The sequence below is a fragment of the Stenella coeruleoalba genome (genome assembly GCF_951394435.1).
Source record: "Stenella coeruleoalba genome assembly, chromosome: 12".
Classification (NCBI taxonomy): Eukaryota; Metazoa; Chordata; class Mammalia; order Artiodactyla; family Delphinidae; genus Stenella; species Stenella coeruleoalba.
Window position 1 is genome coordinate 20,028,337 of NC_137158.1, and position 20,590 is coordinate 20,048,926.

General features: G+C 39.9%; 1 protein-coding gene across 4 annotated transcripts in view; it reads right to left on the reverse strand.

Moving 5' to 3' along the window:
* CEP162 (centrosomal protein 162) overlaps positions 1-13,043 on the reverse strand; it is a 92,500-nt gene extending 79,457 nt beyond the window's left edge. For 3 of the 4 annotated variants that reach the window (XM_079939770.1, XM_079939769.1, XM_079939767.1), the window contains exons 1-3: positions 12,543-13,043; positions 11,362-11,477; positions 961-1,072 (exon numbers count right to left, since the gene is read on the reverse strand). In XM_079939770.1, coding sequence (XP_079795896.1) covers positions 961-1,072; positions 11,362-11,418 — 169 coding nt within the window. In that variant the 5' untranslated portion in view covers positions 11,419-11,477; positions 12,543-13,043. The remainder of the gene's footprint in view (positions 1-960; positions 1,073-11,361; positions 11,478-12,542) is intronic. The other variant, XM_079939768.1, reaches the window with a different exon arrangement.
* Positions 13,044-20,590: the final 7,547 nt, after the last annotated feature.

Genomic DNA, 20,590 nt, shown 5'->3' on the forward strand with positions numbered 1-20,590 from the left:
AATGGTGCTTAGTGATACACAAATATTGTGAACATAGGTACTTAACAGAGGTAGTCTGAGGATCCTTGCGAATACAGCAGTATCATATATAGTAGCTATACTGAAGAAAACACCCAGAGAGTAATTTTCTATTTGTAAAGATGTGAGTAGGAATAGTTCCAAAAAAGATATACGCATGTGCTAGACAGGATCAATAATGAGTTATTTACTATTAAGGTAATAAAATTATTTTTTTCTACTGTCATTAACAGAGAGCAATACCAAAATCTATAGATTTGTTAAAATCTTCCCAATGCAGTGACATTAATACATTGTCAGAATATTTTATTAAATCACTTTAAATCAATTTACCATTAAACATGATAATATATAAATATACCTAACATTATTCACCAGCTTAAATTGAGGAACGATAAATTATTTCAATGTAAAATAATCTGATAATGCAGAAACACAGATTCCCTATTATATAAAAAATATATCATAAAGTAATATGAAAATCAAGTCAAACTTCAAAAATTCACACTATTAGTATTATTTTCCTTATATATTTATTAAAAGCATGGTAAGAAAATCCAGAATTAAAAGTCTTGTCTGGGCTTCCCTGGTGGCGCAGTGGTTGAGAATCTGCCTGCTAATGCAGGGGACATGGGTTCGAGCCCTGGTCTGGGAAGATCCCACATGCCGCGGAGCAACTAGGCCCGTGAGCCACAACTACTGAGCCTGCACGTATGGAGCCTGTGCTCTGCAACAAGAGAGGCCACGATAGTGAGAGGCCCGTGCACCACGATGAAGAGTGGTCCCCGCTTGCCACAACTAGAGAAAGCCCTCGCACAGAAACGAAGACCCAACACAGCCAAAAATAAACGAACAAATGTGGGGTTTAAAAAAAAAAAAAAAAAAGTCTTGACTGCCCCCCTGTGGTCAAATAACTTAAAATTAAAAATCAGCAATATTTACCACCATCTTCAAATTCATCTTCAGTTATCCACCATGGCACTGTATCATTCTTCTTCACTTCTTTAGGTTGTCTAGGTGTTTTATTTGAATTTTCAAAAGAATCATCTGAAAGCTAAATCATATACAAGCTAGTGAATTTTAAATTCAAGAATCCCAGATTTATTACTGAAAATGTTTCTTTGTTCTCTGATATTTCAGTTATCACCTAAACATTCTCAGCAATTATGTATAAATTCATATATTTCTAGACTTATGGGGTCAAAATAACTTAAACATCAAGAATACATCTCTGAACACTGATTTCATACCCAGAACTGAACAAGCAGACGAAACAAGGAGAAAAACATCAACAATAAAAACAAAGAAATAAAAAACTTGATCAAGAAACCTAATCAGGAAGGAATAAAAGGATATAATCCTTTTTTAGACACTATCTCGGGTCTAAGAATAAATAATGATTGTGCAAAATCACCTAGCATCACTCTAGAAGAACACAAAATTCTAAGACCAGGAAGAACTGAGCGTGAGGTGTTTACCAGAGAAATTTGCATTTGTCACAATGATTAATAAACTTTAATAAACTTTTATTTGTCCTTTTCTACTCTTCAGGTTCAAATCTTACTACAATCCTAAACCCCTACTCTAACCCCGATCTACCACCCTTACTCTCAGCCAATAACTCGGGCTCTCTCTTCACAGAGAAAAAAAAGACCTTAGGTCAAAATCCACCTTCCTTCTCCTTCCCCTCACTCCACCACTAAACTCACCCGTTAAGACACTGCTTTCCTCTCTCAGAAGAGCAATTCTTTCCTCCACTCCCAGGAGAACCTGCAGAGGGGCCACCTCCCGCCTCACCAAGTTCTCGCTTGCTGGGTTATCCTAATGCATCTCTGCACCTCACTCCCTCCGCAATCTCCTTGCCCTCCTTCCCTCAGGTTATAAACTTGCTCATCACTGCATCCCCAGGGCCTAGCACAGCACCTGGCATAATTGTATAGTATAAGAATGAACACTTGGGCTTCCCTGGTGGCGCAGTGGTTGAGAGTCCGCCTGCCAATGCAGGGGACACGGGTTCGTGCCCCAGTCCGGGAAGATCCCACATGCCGCGGAGCGGCTGGGCCCGTGAGCCATGGCCGCTGAGCCTGCGCGTCCGGAGCCTGTGCTCCGCAACGGGAGAGGCCACAACAGTGAGAGGCCCATGTACCGCAAAAAAAAAAAAAAAAAAGAATGAACACTTAAGTCTACCCTACTTAAAAAAACCAAAACAAACAAACAAAACAAAGCAAACAGGCAAAGTTCCTTACTCCTACCTCCCTTTCATTCTATCTATCATCTTTCCTTTATGTACATTCTAACTTCTCCAGGTCACTGTTAAACCCCTTAAAATCTGGTCCCCATCCAAAACAGCTCTCCTCAGTCACCACAGGCCTCCTACATGCCACAAATAAAGGATGACTGCCAGTCACCTCCCTGATCATACCATGGAGTTTGACATGGTGACCAACTCTCACTTCGGGCAAATCTCGCCCTTTGACCTCATAGCACCACCTCCTCCAGGTTATACTTCACCTCTGTGACCTTTCCTAACCAACTCTAATAGCTCTTGGCCCTTTTGCCCTTTTCTTTAATATGAGACTTCCCCAGGACTCTGCTCTTGGTCCTTTTTATCCTTATTCTACACACTTTTTCTGGAGAAGAAATCAACATTTATTAATTACTTGCCTGCTCTATGTCAGGATCTATACTCAGGTTATTTTAGTCTTTAAATAATCCAGCAGAGATTTACTGATGGGGAAGTAAGCTCAGAGAAGTTAAGCAACTTGTCCAGGTTGCGACTATCAGTAAGTGATACAGAGCTGGGATTCAAACTTGGGTTTCTCTAACTAAGGCCTGTCCACTTTCAAATACTCTATATGGTCCCCCAACTAGGACATTGGTACCTGGGGCACTTCTTAAACTTCTGAGATGACTACACACACATTTCCACCTGCCAACCAAACAACTCTACCCCAGTGACTTGTAAGAATGCCATTTTTAAATCTTCGAAAAGAACTCACTGTCTTCCTTGACCACCAGGCAGGATGAGGGGAGGAGAAAAGAAAGAGTATTCTTTACTCCATCTGAATTTTAGTTGCATCACCTTCCACACAGTCTTATACTTCACTGTCACGCTGAAATGTTCCATTTCTCTCTTTCTATCTCTCGCTGTTTACCAAACTCTGACAATCTGCCTCAGATTCAGTTTTTTCCTCCTAAACCCATGGCTACATAAAAGTGTGAAAGAAGGACTATAAGTTTTTGGAGGCAGACAGATCTGAGTTCAAACTTTTAACTTCAAGTTAAGCTAGTTCTGTTGCTTAGGGAAAATTACGCCTCTTTTCAGTTTATACATATATAAAACAAGCATGGCGACACTGACCTTGCAGGGCTGTGGCAAAGATCAGCAAAGAAACAGAGAATGCCCATCCTACTGTCTAATACATAGTAGGTATTCTCACTTCTGACAATCTTCCACACTGCTTTCTAGGCTACTATCATTAAACACGAAACAAAACAAAACAGCTGGCCGCTCAGTTAACAACAGTGCTCGTGAGGATATGGAGAAACTGGAACCCTAATATTACTAATACACTTCTGGTAAGAGTAAAATGGCACAGCCGTTTAGGAAACAGCCTGACAGTTCCTCCAAAGGTTAAACATAGAGCTACCATATGACCCAGCATTCCCACTCCTAGGTATACACACAAGAGAAGTGAAAACATACAACCACACAAAAACTTATATACAATTGTCATAGCGGCACTATTCATAATTGCTAGAAAGTGGAAAGAACTCAAATGTCCATCAGCTGATAAGTAGGTAAACAAAATGTGGTAAATCCATACGATGGAATATTATTCAGCTATTAAAAGAGGAATGAGGTACTGATAGATATGACAACATAGATGAACCTTGGAATTGTTACGTTAAGTAGAACAAGCTGTAAGAAAGACATATGGAATCGGGTAGGAAGGGAAGAAAAGTGATCAGGTCAGGACCTGTTCCCCAGGGAAGGGACACAGAAAAGGAAGGGGATTAAAAGGCTTGGAAACCCACTCTGGGGAGTAGGTGGCTAGAACCACATATTGGGGGCCACAGCCCTGGGGTCTGCCACTGGGAAGATGAGTCCCCATAGCTGGTTATAAAACCAGTGGGACCGACAGTGGGGCTGTAAGAAACCGAGACTCTGCTCGTGAAGAGTGTGCACATATTTCCTTACTCCCGAAACAAGGTGGAAGCAGCAGAATGAAACTGCACGGGACTCTGGCTGGTTTCCTATGACCACCCTGGCACAAGGCCTGGCCCAAGCCAAACCCCTACTCCAGCCCCTCTTGCTCCAGCACTACTCCTCTCTGGGGCAAAGATGACAATGTGACAATGCTAGGAGAGGAAAGAGTACATGCTTATAGGGAACAGAACCAGCTGGGACCCAACCCTCAGGGCTTCTGCTCCAGCACCTTGGGACTCACTCCCACCCCTCATAGGGTGGTGTTGGCCACTGAGTGAGGAGAAGCCCTGGCTCACACCTGGCTCTGCCTTGAGCCCCTTTGTCTCCAGTCCCACCTCTTACCAAAGTGATAGCTGCCAGCACACCCTGGAGAAAGACACAGCTCCTGCTTACGTCAGATCCAGCTCTCCCATCAAAGCCACCAGGCACGTGCAGACTGCACAGGGACACTCCCACAAAGGGGCACCCCTTCAAGATGGGGATAGGTAACTGTTTCACTTAATTTCATAGAGACAGAGAAAGTTAAACAAAATGAGAGGACAGAAGAACTTGTTTCAAACAAAAGAACAAGAAAAACAACTAATGAAACAGAGATAAATAATTTACCAGATAAGAAGTTCAAAGCATTACTAATAAGAATGCTGAAAAAGGAATAGATGAACACAGTGAGTATTTTAACAAGAAATTAGAAAATATAAAAGAACCAGCCAGAAGTGAAGAATACAACTGTAATGAAAAACACACTAGAACGAATTAACAGCAGACTAGGTGATACAGAAGAATGCATAAGTGATCTGGAAGACAGAATAATGGAAATCACCCAATCAGACATGAAAAAAAAACACATTTAAAAAATGAAAACAATTTAAGGGAACTCTGAGATACCATCAAGTGTACCAACATTCATATTATAGGTGTCCCAGATGGAGAACTCAGAGAGAAAGGAGTTGAAAATTTATTTGATGAAATTATGGCTGAAAACTTCTTGAACCTGAGTAAGTAATCAGATATCCAGGTACAGGAGGCACAGAGAGTCCCAAATAAAATGAATCCAAATAGACCCACACCAAGACATATCACGATTAAAGTGTTATTAAAATGTTAAAAGTTAAAGAGATTATTCTAAAGGCAGCAAGAGAAAAACAAAGAGTCGCATACAAGTGAACCCCACCCCCCAAAAGCTATCAGCTGATTTTTCTGCAGAAACTTTGCAGGCCAGAAGGGAACGGCATGATATATTTAAGGTGCAAAAGGGAAAAACCTAAAACCTAGGATACTCTACCACCAAAATTATAATTTGGAATTAAAGGACAGATGAAAAACTTCTCAAACAAGCAAAGACTAGAAGAGTTCATCAATACTAAATTGACCCTAAAGGAAATGTTAAAGGGTCTTCTCTCAGTGGAAAAGAAAATACTACAACAAGAAGTAGACATGTATAGGAAAAGAAAAACCCCACTAATAATGACAAATATATAGTAAAGGCTGTGGATCAACCACTTAAATAAGCTAGTACAAAGATTCAAAGACAAAAACTGTATAATCAGCTATAACTATAATAAAAAGGTAAGGGATAAACATGAAGATGTAAAATATGACACAAAAACACAAAATGTTGGGGAAGGGAGAAAAAAATGTAGAACTTTTAGAATGTGTTTGAACTTAAATGAAACAAGTTTAAAACAAGTGGATATAACCATAGATCAACATATATGAACCCCATGGTAACCAGAAATACAAACCCAATAATGGACACACAAAAACTGGAGAGAAAGGAGCACAAGCATACCACTAAAGAAAATCATCAAATCACAGGGGAAGAAACAAAAAGAAGGAGAAAAGAACAGAGAATAAGTACAAAAACCAGAAAAGAGTAACAAAATGGCAGTACGAACATACCTATCAATAATTGCTTTAAATGTGAATGGACTAAATGCTCCACTCAAAAGACATAGGGTGGCTGATTGGACAAAAAAACAAGACCCATCTATATGCTGCTTATAAGAGGCTCGCTCCAGAGATAAAGACACACACAGACTGAAAGTGAGGGGCTAGAAGAAGTTATTTCATGCAAATGGAAACAAGACAGCTGGGGTAGCAATACTCATATCAGACGAAACAGACTTTAAAACAAAGTCTATAACAAAAGGCAAGTAGGGCATTGTATAATGATACAGGGATCAATACAAAAGAGGATATAACATTCATTAAAATATATGCAACTAATATAGGAGCATCTAAATATATAAAGCAAATGTTAACAGCTATAAATGGAGAAACTGGCAATAATACAAAAGTAGTAGGGAATGTTAATACCCAATTGGACAGATGGACAGATCATCCAGACAGAAAATCAGTAAGGTAACACTGGCCTTAAATGACAAATTAGACCAGATGGACTAATAGATATCTACAGGATATTCCATCCAAAACCAGCAGAATACACATTATTTTCAAGTGAACATAGAACATTCTCTAGGGCAGACCACATTCTAGGCCACAAAAAAGTCTCAACGAATTTAAGAGGACAGAAATTATATCAAGCATTTTTTCCGATCACCATGGTATAAACTAGATATCAATTATAGGAAGAAAAATGGGAAAAACACAAACATGTGGAGACTAAATGACATGCTACTAAAAACACAATGGGTCAATGAAGAAATCAAAGAGGAAATCAGAAAATACCTTAAGACAAATGAAAATAAAAACACAACTTTCTGAAATTATGGGATGTAGCAAAAGCAGTTCTAAGAGGAATGTTTACAGTGATACAGGCCTACTTTAAGAAACAAGAAAAATCTCAAACAAACAACATAACCTACCATCCAACGGAATTAGAAAAAGAAGAACAAAGTTCAAAGTCAGCAGAAGAAAGGAAATAATAACTACCAGAGAGGAAATAAATAGAGACCAAAAAAATAAAATAAATTTTAAAAATCAATGAAACCAAGAGCTGGTTTTTTGAAATAATAAAGAATTTTTTTTTTTTTTTTTTTGGTTGCATGGCATCTTAGTTGTAGCAGGCAGGCTCCCCAGTTGTAGTCACAGGCTCCTTAGTTGAAGCACGTGGGCTCCTCAGCTGTGGCTCCAGGGCTCCTTAGTTTCAGCTTGCCAGCTCCTTAGGTGCAGCTCATGGGCTCCTTAGTTGTGGCTCACAGGCTCCTTAGTCACGGCATGCAGGCTCCCTAGTTATGGCATGTGAATCCCTAGTTGCAGGATGCATGTGGTATCTAGTTCCCTGAACAGGGATCAAACCCGAGCCCTCCACATTGGGAGTGTGGAGTCTTATCCACTGCTCCACCAGGCAGGGAAGTCCCCCACAAAATTAAGAAAATTGATAAGCCTTTAGCCAGGGGTTCATCAAGAAAAAAGAGGACCCAAACAAACAAAATAAAAAAGAAAGAGGAGAACTAACAACCAATATCACAGGTAATAAAATCATAAGACAATACTACAGTTACATGTCAACAAATTGGACAACCTAAGAAATGGATTAATTTCTAAAAACATACAATCTTCCAAAACTGAATCAGGAAGACACAGACAATGTGAACAGACCAATCACTAGTAGTATAATTAAATTAGTAATCAGAAACTTCCAGCAAACGGAAGTCCAGGATAGCTTCACAGGAGAATTCCACCAAACATATAAAAAGCTAATATCCTTCTCAATCTATTCCAAAAAACAGAAGAGAGGACACTCCCAAATTCATTCTACAAGGTCACATTATCCTGATATTAGAAACAGACAAAGACACTACAAAAAAAGAAAACTGCAGGCTGATATCTCTGATGAATATAGATGCAGAAATCCTCAACAAACTTAATTCAACAATATATAAAAAGAATCATACACCATGATCAAGTAGGACTTACTCTAGGGATGCAAAGATGGTTCAATATTTGCAAGTCAATCAATGTGATACACCACATTAACAAGTCACATGATCATCTCAATAAATACAGAGAAAGCATTTGACAAAATTCAATATCCATTCATGACAAAAACTCTCATCAAAGTTGGTATCTAAACACATATCGCAACGTAAAAAAGGTCATTTATGACAAACCCACAGCTAACATCATATTCATTGGTGAAAAACTGAAAGCGCTTCCTCTAAAATCAGGGAACAAGATAAGGATGCCCACTCTCACCACTTCTATTTAATAAAGTATTGGAAGTCCTAGTCAGAGCAATCAGACATGAAAAGAAATAAAAGGCTTCCAAATTGAAAGGGAAGATGTAAAGCTGTCAGTATTTGCAGATGGCATGATACTACCTATAGAAAACCCTAAAGTCTTCACCAAAAAACTCTCAGAATTAATAAATGGATTCAGCAGCTTTGTAGGATACAAGATTAATATACAGAAATCTGTTGCTTTTCTATACACTCATAATGAACTATCAGAAAGAGTAAGAAAACCATCCTTTTTAAAATCACATCCAAAAGAATAAAATACATAGGAATAAACTTAATCAAGGAGGTGAAAAACTCAGTCTGAAAACTATAAAACACTGATGAAGGAAACTGAGGGTGATACAATGAAATGGCAAGATAGCTCGTGTCCATGGATTGGAAGAATTGATATTGTTAAAATGTCCATGCTACCCAAAGCAAGCTACGGATTTAATGCAATACCTGTCAAAACATGTACGACATTTTTCACAGAACTAGAACAAATAATCCTAAAATTTATACGGAACAACTAAAGACCCTGAAAAGCCAAAGCAATGTTGAGAGAAAAGAACAAAGCTAAAGCTATTAAGCTCCCTGACTTCAGCTCCCTCACTTCAGACTATACTAGGAAGCTCCAGTAATCACAACACAAAAACCAACACATCCATCAACAGAACAGAATAGAGAGCCCAGAAATAAACCCGTGCACTTATGGTCAATTAATCTACAACAAAGAAGGCAAGAATTTACATTGGAAAAAAGACAGTCTCTTATTGAAGTAAGTGGTGCTGGGAAAACTGGATAGCTACATGTAAAAGAATGAAATTAGAACATTTTCGCACACCATATATCAATACAAAAATAAACTCAAAATGGAGTAAAGACCTAAGTATAAAACCTGAACCTGGGCTTCCCTGGTGGCGCAGTGGTTGAGAGTCCACCTGCTGATGCAGGGGACACGGGTTCGTGCCCCGGTCTGGGAAGATCCCACGTGCCGCAGAGTGGCTGGGCCCGTGAGTCATGGCCGCTGAGCCTGCGCTCCGCAATGGGAGAGGCCACAACAGTGAGAGGCCTGCGTACCGCAAAAAAAAAAAAAAAAACCTGAAACCATAAAACTCCTAGAAGAAAACATAGGCAGAACACTCTGACATAAATTGTAGCAATATTTTTTTGGATCTGTCTCCTAAGGCAAAGGAAACAAAAGCAAAACTAAACATATGGGACCTAATCAAACTTAAAAGCTTTTGCACAGTAAAGGAAACCATCGATAAAATGAAAAGAACCTATAGTACGGGAGAAAACAATTGCATATCATATGACCAATAAGGGGTTAATATCAAAAAACAAACAAAAAAACCCAACCTGATTAAAAAATGGGCACAAGATATACACATGGCCAACAGGCACATGAAAAGATGCTCAACATTGCTAATCATCAGGGAAATGCAAATCAAAACCCCAAATAGGTATCACCTCACACCTGTCAGAATGGCTACAAATAGCAAATGCTGGTGAGGATGTAGAGAAAATGGAACCCTTGTACACCGTTGGTGGGAATGTAAATTGGTACAGCCACTATGGAAACAGTATGGAGGTTCCTCAAAAAACTAAAAACAGAACTACTATATGATCCAGTGATTCCACTCCTGCGTATATATCCTAAGAACACAAAAACACTAATTGGAAAAGACAAATGCATCCCAATGTTCATAGCAGCATTATTTACACTATCAAAGATATGGAAGTGTTCATCAATAGATGAATGGATAAAAAAGGTGTGGTATACAGATATATGATGGAATGTTACTTAACCATAGAAAGAATAAAATTTTGTCATTTGAAACAGCATGGATGGACCTGGAGGGTACTATGCTTAGTGAAATAAGTCAGAGAAGAACAAATACTGTATGTTATCACTTATATGTGGAATCTAAAAAAATAAAACAAATGAATATAACAAAGCAGAAAACAGACCCAGATATAGACAACAAACTAGTGGGTACCAGTGGGAAGAGAGAAAGGAGGCGGGGCAAAATAGGGGTAGGAGTAGGGATTAAAATGCACAAACTACTATGAATAAAATAAATAAGCTACAAGTATATATCATGCAGCACAGGGAGTACAGTCAGTATTTTATAATAACTTTAAATGGAGTATAATCTATAAAAATTGAATCACTGTTTGAACTAATATAATATTGTACATGAACTATACTTAAATAAAAAAAAATACACCTGTCATGTCAAAGACCATTCATTCTTAAGGGAGGCAGAAAAGAGAGCTAAACAAGTGAAATAATGAATGGTTCTAAGAGCTACATGGAGAATGAGCTACATGGAAAATTAAGTACATGGTATAAGAAGGAACTTGGTAGTTACTTTTTTACTGGATCAACAGGAAAAAACCTCTCTTAGGTAGTAATTTTAAAAAGAGGTCTTCACCATCCAGGTAAAGGATAGAGGAATAGACAGCATTATTGGCAGAGGGAACAGTAAAAGCTCCTAATGTGAAATGAGCTTGGCGTGTCTGGAGGAGAAAAAAGGCATGAATGGAAAAGGGAGAAGAGCAGTGTATAGTCAGTGAGGTGGGCATGAGCAAAATCATCCAGGGTTTTGTAAGCCACAGAAAGGAGTCTGGATTTTACTCTGTATGTGATGGGAGGCCAATAGTGTTTTCCATTGGGAGTAACAGAGTCTGATTTATGTCACAAACCACGCTGGCAGCCGTGTGGTGAAGGAACGCTTGGACAGTACATGGGAACTGTTGCAGTAGCCTAGTGAGATGATGGTGTCCTGGATTAGGTAAATTGCAGTGAAAAGGCAGAGAACTAGAGGGATGATAGATATATTTTGGAAACAGGTGACAGAGCTTGATGATAGGCTGATTGCATCCTAGAAGAATGAGTTTCTTGTAGGACTATTTACAATATAGCTTTTAAAAATATAAACTTACCTCTTTCATGAACTGTTCAAACTCTTCATCCAGCTCTTCTTTGGAATAGTGGGCCATTATCAATAATTTTCCCTTCCCAAAGTAAACATTCCAAAGTATTTACAACACTGGAAACACTAAATGGCAAGAGATAATAAACATCCTTTAAGGAAATCCAAATCACATCATAAAAACCGTCAGCCTTGAACTTCAGACATTTCTCTTATGATTTAGCATATACACACAATTACCAGTAAATTGGACGTGAGATTTTTAATTCATTAATAAAACTGATTTGAAAAAGCAACTTTCACAGTTTGACTTAGAGTTGAGAATTACATTTTCATTCTTAACATACAGTTGTTAAAAAGTGGCCTCGAGAATATTTCCTAAATCTATGCATATTAGCGTGTGTGTGTGTGTGTGTGTGTGTGTGTGTGTTATTTAACATCCCTTAAATAAACCAGGGCTTCTCAAGGAAACTTTTAAAAAGTAAAAACTAGCAAATCCAAAAGACTGTTTCCCTTTTGCAAAGCGCACGACAGAGTTTGTGCCATCTTATCATTCAACTAGTTATTTATCAATCCATATTAAAAAGTTTTGAAAAATAGACTGTTTCCTGATATGGGGGCGTTTCCAGATACAAATTTCTGGATTAATACCTTAAGACTCAGAATCTACCTAAAACAAGTTAATGGAGCAAATTAGAACAAATTATGTTTCTCTTGGACGGAGGGAAGGTCAACAAAAACTACGCAACGGTGACTTGCAATGCTCAACTCTCCCCAGTCTCCCTAAAGAACCCAACTTCGGATCTGCGTCAGCTTCTGGACCGTAACTCCATGAGGCAGCTCCGACCTCAGCTTCCTTTTGTGGAGGCGGGAGGTGTGGAGATCTGGTCAATACTTTGCTCAGCCTGCGCGGTAACACCTCCTCCCCCTCATTTTCATTTCTGTTCAGTTCAGTGTGTGGGCGGTTAAGGTCTTAGCCCCAAATTGTGGGTCAAATGCGAGTCCCACTCAGAGGGTCCCAGGCCCCAGGAAGCGCGGGCTCCGGAGTCGGCGGGAAGACAAAGACGCGCCCGCAGCGGAGCCAGGGTGGAGGAAGGGAGTGACCCGAAACTAAAGCCCTGAGCAGCGGGTCTGAGCACAGTCTGGGCCCCGCTGAACCGAGTGGAAAGCAAGTATCCACGCCTCACCTACCTTTGCTTCTGAATTCCCCGCTTTCCCGGACGGTCTGAGGGGGCCCAGCAGTTGCCAGGGTAACTGACGTCAGCCGCCAGGCTCTGGAGTCACATGACCCGAGCTGGTCACGTGGCTCGCGGGAACAGAGGGGCAGCGGTGAGTGTCTCTTCGGCTCTACAAGCGCGGGGTGGAGTGGTCGTGGCTCAGCAGGACGATCTGGCGGGTTGGAGCCGCCGCCGCTGCTGCACCAGTAGAGACTCCGTGCCCTTCTCTGTGCTCCTTGGGGTGGTGGATGGACGACAGGGTCGCGAGCGCCGTAACAGGCGTGGTGGGTGTGGCAGGTGCGCCCGTGGCTTCCTGGGAAATGTAGTTTAGCTCCCCTGCTCCTTGTCTTTCCGCATTTCTCATCCCTTCTCACCTCTCCCTAACAGTTGCCTCCTGTGTCGTTTCGGCTTTCTGCTTTACAAGCGGAAGCCTTGAAAAAAATTAACTTATTGGGTGATTTCCTTCACGTGCAAAGCCCTGCGTGGGCGTTGTGAGAGAACCTGTAACCTTTTATGAAGAACTCTGTTGCCAGGATAGGGACTCTGTTCCACCATCTAGTGGACAAGAAATTGAAAATACACAGACACACCCCAAGTCCTACCCATATCAGAACATCGCTATGGTTTCCCATTACCCCTCCTTTCCCCCCATTCTACAGCGGCATCTTACAATTACTTTCTTGGATTTTTATTTTATTTTTGCTATTCCTTCCTCTAAAAAAATAAGAACACAACGCACGTTGGAGTTTCAGAGGACAGCATTTAGGTTACAAAATGTAAAAGCGACAGCAGTTGAAAGCGTTGCTGCTGGCAGACATAGTTAAGGACCTCATCATGTCCGGCCTGAACTTTTCTTTCAGCAGGTGTTTATTGCGATACAAATGTGTACATGCCAGAACTGTGCCCTATGATAAAGATTTGAATAATAATAGAGATTTTTAAAAGCTACTATTTACTGAGCACTTTAGTTGTTAGGAGCTGTGTATGCATTACTTCACTTAATCTTTACAATCTACAAGACAATTCAATTAAATTTATACTTTTGTTTCTAATATGTGCTCCATGGGCGAAGACAGTCATAATCCCTGCCCTAACAGAGTCTTTGGTCTAGTGGGGCAGATAAGTGATCGGACAATTGCAATTCTGTATGACCACTGCTATTGTAGAAGAAGTAGGGTGTGGTTGGAAAACATCAGAAGCCACCTCAACCTCTGAGAAGATGGAGGAAGCTTCTTTCTCACTGAAAATGGCCTGTCTCCTCTTTATCAACCCTTGCTGACTTCTACTCATCCTTTAGGTGGTTTAGGTTTCAATTTAGCCCTCATTTCCTCTAGGAAGCTTTCTCCACCCATTCCTACTAGGAAGCCTTTTGCAAATTCAGCCTCCTTCCCACTAATTCACACATATGTAGTAGCCTCAGATCTTCTTGGCCTCGTTTTTTACTCTCGCCACAGCTACTGGGACCACTGCCATTCAGGCTGTCACTAGCTACACACAGGTGTAGCTCGTCCGTGTGCCTGCCTGGAGCTTGCAGTGTGAACTGCTTGCTTTCTGATCCGTGGGGCTTCTCTGATCCTTGAGGGTAACCATTCAGCACTCAACATTTGCAACTTAGAAGTGGGGGATTTAATCTCTACAGGCCCAAGCTTGATCAGTGGGGGCTGGAGCTGATGAACAAACGATTCCCCTTACTGGCCCTGGACAGTGTTGATACTCGTTTCATAAGACTAATCACGATGTCCTCTGTGATCCAGAGCCAGTTGTTCACAACAGAGACCAACTTGATAGCACATTCTGGTATTGGCTTTCCATCCTTCTCTACGTCATTCTCCTTGTTCATGGCTACTGCTACTTGGCAACCCACTCCTGAGTAAATTACTGTCATGCAGAGCTCTGTCTCATGTTCTGCTTTCAGGCAAACACTAGGAAAGATAGATAGATCAGGATTAGCCCTGGAAAATGGAGCATTAGGATGGGATTTAGGAACTGAGTAACTCAACAGTCAGATGGCAATGAAGATCCCACTGCTAATGGGAAATGGGGTGGTGATAACCAATGGAGCACAGCTCTACGATTCTTATATGAGGTTCGTTGGCCATAGGTACAGGTGGAAAGTGAAGGGTTGACTCATATACTTACTGTTATACTTGAATGGTATGGTGGCAGTGGTAATTATAAGGATGGTTGGATTTTTATTGATTTCTTTGAATTCTTTGAAATAAGGAAAATGACTGGCTCAGGTCAGCCAAAATCGATTCAAGGCACATGGTAAATGCCAAGGGCCTCTATCAGCATTTGAGGAGATCATCATTTTCTGCAGCATAGGTGCAAAGGAGAATGAAGACACAGCCTCTTTGGGTGTCCTGAGTTAGGGTCCTGGTTGAAAACAGTTAAATCCTGAAACCAGCAATAGAGACATTTGGGTAAATGATTCTGGGAATCTTGAATTCTCAATTTCCCTGAACTCTCCTCACTGGCAGAAGCAGTCCCATTCCCTTTGCTAAAAGAGAACATCCTCCTATTGCCTGAAGAGCCTGCAAAGACTTAGAGACCCTCATATGAGGAAGGCAACTCACAAGATGACACTTGTCCTCCTCAGGATCCAGCCCTGCCACCATTCACCATCTCCATGCCAGTGATCAGGTCAGGTCTCAGACATCTTCTGAGCGCAGAACTATAATCCTTGCTCTGGGAGGAAATAGTTTACAGAAAGTGCAGGTCCCATGTTATATATATGAAAAGAAACCAGGGGAACACATGTAGGAGTGAATCTTGAGAGTGTTGAACTGGTAGGGAGAATAAAATAAGGCTGCATAAGGATTTATTGACATGGGAACACTCACTCATGTCTTGAGGTTCAATATGCTAGTGAGAACACCTGGCGTTGGTCCTCGTCCACTGCTGGGATGTTTCCTTGAAGCCTGAATGTGATAATGGCCAATAGGAAAATGAGGTAGAGATGCTAAAATTGCTTTGGCAGAGTACTAAGGAAGATGTCAGAAGGCTCACAGAGATGGGAATGTTAGAGTAGATATCTGTGATATCTAGAACCTAGCATCTGACTTTGCTCCCCAGGAGGATTCATAGGACATTCCCTTCAGTAAGGCAAGAAGGAATTCACTGGTGAGGAAGAGGCCAGCATCTGTGAAAAAACTTGGTGATGTCTGTCCTCCACAGGTCAGAGTTATTAACAGGAGATGTTGTTGTAGAACTAGTCTCCCCAGTATCAGTGCAGTTATGAGATTTCTCAATGGCAGAGCCCATGTAGCAATACAAAACTATCAAAGGCAAGATGGTTGTGATTACTGAAATGGGCAGAAGTCTTTAGTAGCAATCAGGTGCCTTGACCTGCAGGGATTTGTGCCAATTGCTAATAAATCATGGTGTTTTGAGGGATGAGATCAATGGACAGCTGACTGAGTGATTACTTGATTGTGTGTGTGTGTGTATAACAAAGTGATCTAGTGAGTGGAATACTGACATTAGCTATCACAATGGAAAATCCAGATCCTTCATCCAATTTCTGGATTTATTTAATTTCAACAGACCCAGATACCAAGTGTTCAAAGGGAGGGTGAGTGCCCTTGAGGAAGGACTCTGTAATGTCATAAGAATAGTTACAAACATTCTCCCTATCTTTCCACAAAGGGCCTTATGGCCGTTCACCAGGGCCACCAGAGGACAAAGTAAAAGAGTTCCACAGAGCTTAACTACCACCTCTTTGGGCTCCTCGTTCCTGGATCATTAAGCAAAAGATAATTCATGTGTTAGCATATTTGCAAGACTAACCTACCCTTATTGACGCGAAGAGCCTGGGTCACTGCCCTATGATGGAAGCAGGGAGGAATAGCCATCGGCTTGATTGAAGCATCTCCTGGTGTTTTGTGCCAGGTGATAATGGTGAATCAGCATTTACAGCAACTATTCCCTGATGAAGGCAAAGCAAATCAACCCAGAGGAAGAAGGTCTGGATCCCTCTGCCAGGCAAACAACCTTAGATCAGCTGAGATGCTGGCCACGGGTGAGAAAAATTTAGAATTGCTGGTGGAGAAGAGAGCTGATGACTATCAACAAGGCTTTGGGACCAGCTGTGGCAGCAGGGATGGTAGCTAGTTCACAAACCCTCTTGCACAAGTTGTGGCTGGCTAGCACCTTGCAGTGACAGATAGGAGTTAATGGAGAGAAAACATGAATCTGAGTAGTGCAAAGGTTCTAGTGCATCAGTGACCACTTTGTTCATCACTTAAAATTCTCTTGGCCCTGCATTCAACTGAAGTCAGTTTCTACAATCAGTTCTCGTAGACTTTCTGCAGGTGCAACTGGGGAGTGCCTCACCTCTGACCAAGGTGTGAGCCTCCGCTTCCTTCCCTGGACATTTTCTGGCAACAAGTGCAGGTGTGGAATGCCCACTGAAGTGCCACACATGTGCAACCTACAAGTGGGTATGTGGTAGTCAAAGTCCAAGGGCCACTAAATCCATGGGGGATGGAAGCCCATTGAAAAATCCTTGTCCTTTTTTTTTCTTTCTTTTTTTTTTTGGCTGTGCCACTCAACTTACAGGATTAGTTCCCCAATCAGGGATCGAACCTGGGCCCCCTACAGTGGAAGTGCAGAGTCTTAACCACTAGACCTCCAGGGAATTCTCCCTTCTCCTATTTATTTCATGGATTTCATTGCGGCCTCTTAAAAGGCCTGTGGAATCCGGCATAGGTTGGCCATAATCATTTTGATAATGCATCCTTATTTCAGCTCTTCCTTCTTTCCTCTTTTTATTCCCCTGTTCATTATTCCTGCTCTCTGGGGTCATATTGCCAGATAAATTACCTGTGTAGAAGCTTTTTAGGGAGGAGCTCAGGTCTAGACGGTAATCTTATTAATGAACTTGAAGTAATAAATAAGTCCAAATAATTCAGGTCTTAATATGCAATTATGCTGCCTTATTCATATATACAGAGATTTAGGAAGAGTGATGATTTTGTAAATTAAAATAATTGTTTCAATTTTATCGAAACTTTATTCCATTTCCATTTGAGAGCTAGTAGTCACAGTAGTAAGTTTTTATATCATTAAAATGTTCTTTCTATGCACACATGCATTCAGAGATTTATAGACTGAATAAGAGGGTTTTCTTATGCTTTGAAGTGGTAGGAAATTGTCTAACACTCTTTCTGTATTGTTGAATAATTGATACCATTACATTCTCAAAGTAAATAAATATGAAAAGAAGGGAAAGGATCTTCACTAAAAGGTAAATGGAATTTGTGGTATTATTTCTGTTAGTATTTGTAATGTCAGTTTACATTTTCACCATCAGAGGTCATGAAAGAACAATGTTGAACAGAAAATTTGAGCTTTGTTGAAAAAAACTTAAGTTTGAAATCTGACCTGTAACATTCTTAGGAGGCTTTTTACAAAGAAAAAACCACAATCTACTTAATGTCGTTTCTGAAGGAAGAAAAATATTTTTTAACAATAAAATTATCCACTAGGTTACAAAAACAGGAGGCTCTATTTGCCTTCGGTGGTCTCAATTTTTAGTTTAAGAATAAAATTTTAAATGCAAAATGTTGGTTTAATCTCATCTGGTTTGTGGGGTCTATACTTGACAAAAAGTATTCCACTTATTAAAAAAAGAAAGGAAATAAAATTAAAACTTAGAAGTGTTAAGGAATACATTTCTTAGTGCACATAGCATCTACTTCATAAAGCATAGTAAAGTGTGTCTCACAAACTTTTCACCTGAGAAACTGACAATGCAAAATGTATCAAATATCTTAGTGCTAATAAATTTTATTTTAAATATCTACTATCGATATGTGTTTTGTCTGTCATAGGTAGCACACATTGATTTAAAATGCTTCTTTTTGTTTGTCTGTTTTTTTTTTAGCATCTTTATTGGAGTATAACTGCTTTACAATGGTGTGTTAGTTTCTGCTTTATAACAAAGTGAATCAGTTATACATATACATATATCCCCATATCTCTTCCTTCTTGTGTCTCCCTCCCTCCCACCCTCCCTATCCCACCCCTCTAGGTGGTCACAAAGCACCGAGCTGATCTCCCTGTGCTATGCGGCTGCTTCCCACTAGCTATCTATTTTACATTTGGTAGTGTATACATGTCCATGCCACTCTCTCACTTTGTCCCGTCTTACCCTTCCCCCTCCCCATGTCCTCAAGTCCATTCTCTAGTAGGTCTGCGTCTTTATTCCCATCTTGCCCCTAGGTTCTTCATGATCATTTTTTTGTTTGTTTTTTAGATTCCATATATATGTGTTAGCATACGGTATTTGTTTTTCTCTTTCTGACTTACTTCACTCTGTATGACAAACTCTATACCCTGAGAAAACCATAATTCAAAAAGAATCATGTACCACAATGTTCATTGCAGCTCTATTTACAATAGCCAGGACATGGAAGCAACCTAAGTGTGATGGACAGATGAATGGATAAAAAAGATGTGGCACATATATACAATGGAATATTACCCAGCCATAAAAACAAACGAAATTGAGTTATTTGTAGTGAGGTGGATGGATCTTTTTTTTTTTTTCTTGGTGGCGCTGAACAGCCTGTGGTATCTTAGTTCCCCGACCAGGGATTGAACCTGTGCCCCTTGCATTGGAAGCGTGGAGTCTTAACCACTGGACCACCAGGGAAGTCCCTAAAACCTTTCTTGCTCTATTAGAAATGCAAAAAACCAATATGTTAAAATAAGTTTCATTGGCATTATAAAACACACAAGTCATCAGTTGTCATTGCCCTTTTTGGGGAGTAATAATAATGAAAAACCTTCTTGTAAAATGATTGTTAATATCTTTGCATTGGCATAGTTTTATATGTTTTCAAAAATTCTGTGGCACATGAAATAAGTGAATCACAAAAAGACAAATACTGTGTGAATCCATTTCTATGAAATATCTAGAGTAGACAAGTTCATACAGACAGAATGTAAAATGGTGGGTCTGTGGATTATTTCATGGGTATGGGATTTCAGTTTTGCAAGATTTGAAGGGTTCTGAAGGTTGTACAACAATATTCATGTACTTACTACTGAACTGTACACTTCAAATGGTTAAGATGGTAAATTTCATGTGTATTTTACCACTATTAAAAATGGGGACTAAAAACTACTGTGGCACATGAGTTGACATTGGACAATCAAAATCCTGGTTGAGAGAAATTGTATTTGACTTACACAAGAAATTTAGATTAAAGCATGACACCATCCATCCCAAATTCCTCATTCATCCAACAAATACAACAATAGAATCTACACCATAGCATTGTGAGGAGTAAATGAGTTAAAACATATAAAAATTTTCATCAGTGATTGTACGTCATAATGCTCAATGCACGTTAACTGTCATGTTGTTTTGCATGAAGCACATCGTACGGTGTATGCGGTCAACGATGATTTGATACCTATGATTATCACCATTATTATTTGTTCCATTTTTCCAATCTAGTGTATAAAAAGACATTTTTCATTTGTCTCTTGGAGCCCCAGAGGCATCAGAACCATCAAAAAGCCTTAAAAGTAATAAAACTACAAGTCTGTGACTAACAGAGGAATTCATTTTTGTGAATTATTTGTTTAAACAACCAAACTTTAGTCTTAACTAGTGTCCATACAATTGTTCCTCCCCTCATTTTTGTCCTCTTTTTTGAGTCAGTTCTATCTTACTGGGTTTCATCTCTGATCTTCCAGTGGCTCTCAAATTCTGGAAGCCTCCATGCTGCTTATATCTGAAATCATCTTTACATACGATGACCATCTGTGTGTGGTGGCCGGGGGAGGCCGATTAGAACCTGGAGCTTCAGAAATATTCACCGCAGATTTTATTATTTTAACTCACACTCCTTTCTTGGTAATAATAATTATTTTAAAGTCATTCTTTGGGTTTAAAAAATTTTTTTGTTTTTAGATTTTTTTTGATGCTCACACCTGCTTCATTATTAAATTTAGCATCCATCAATTTTAACATGAAAATAGATTCTGCTACTTGTGTGAATACTGATG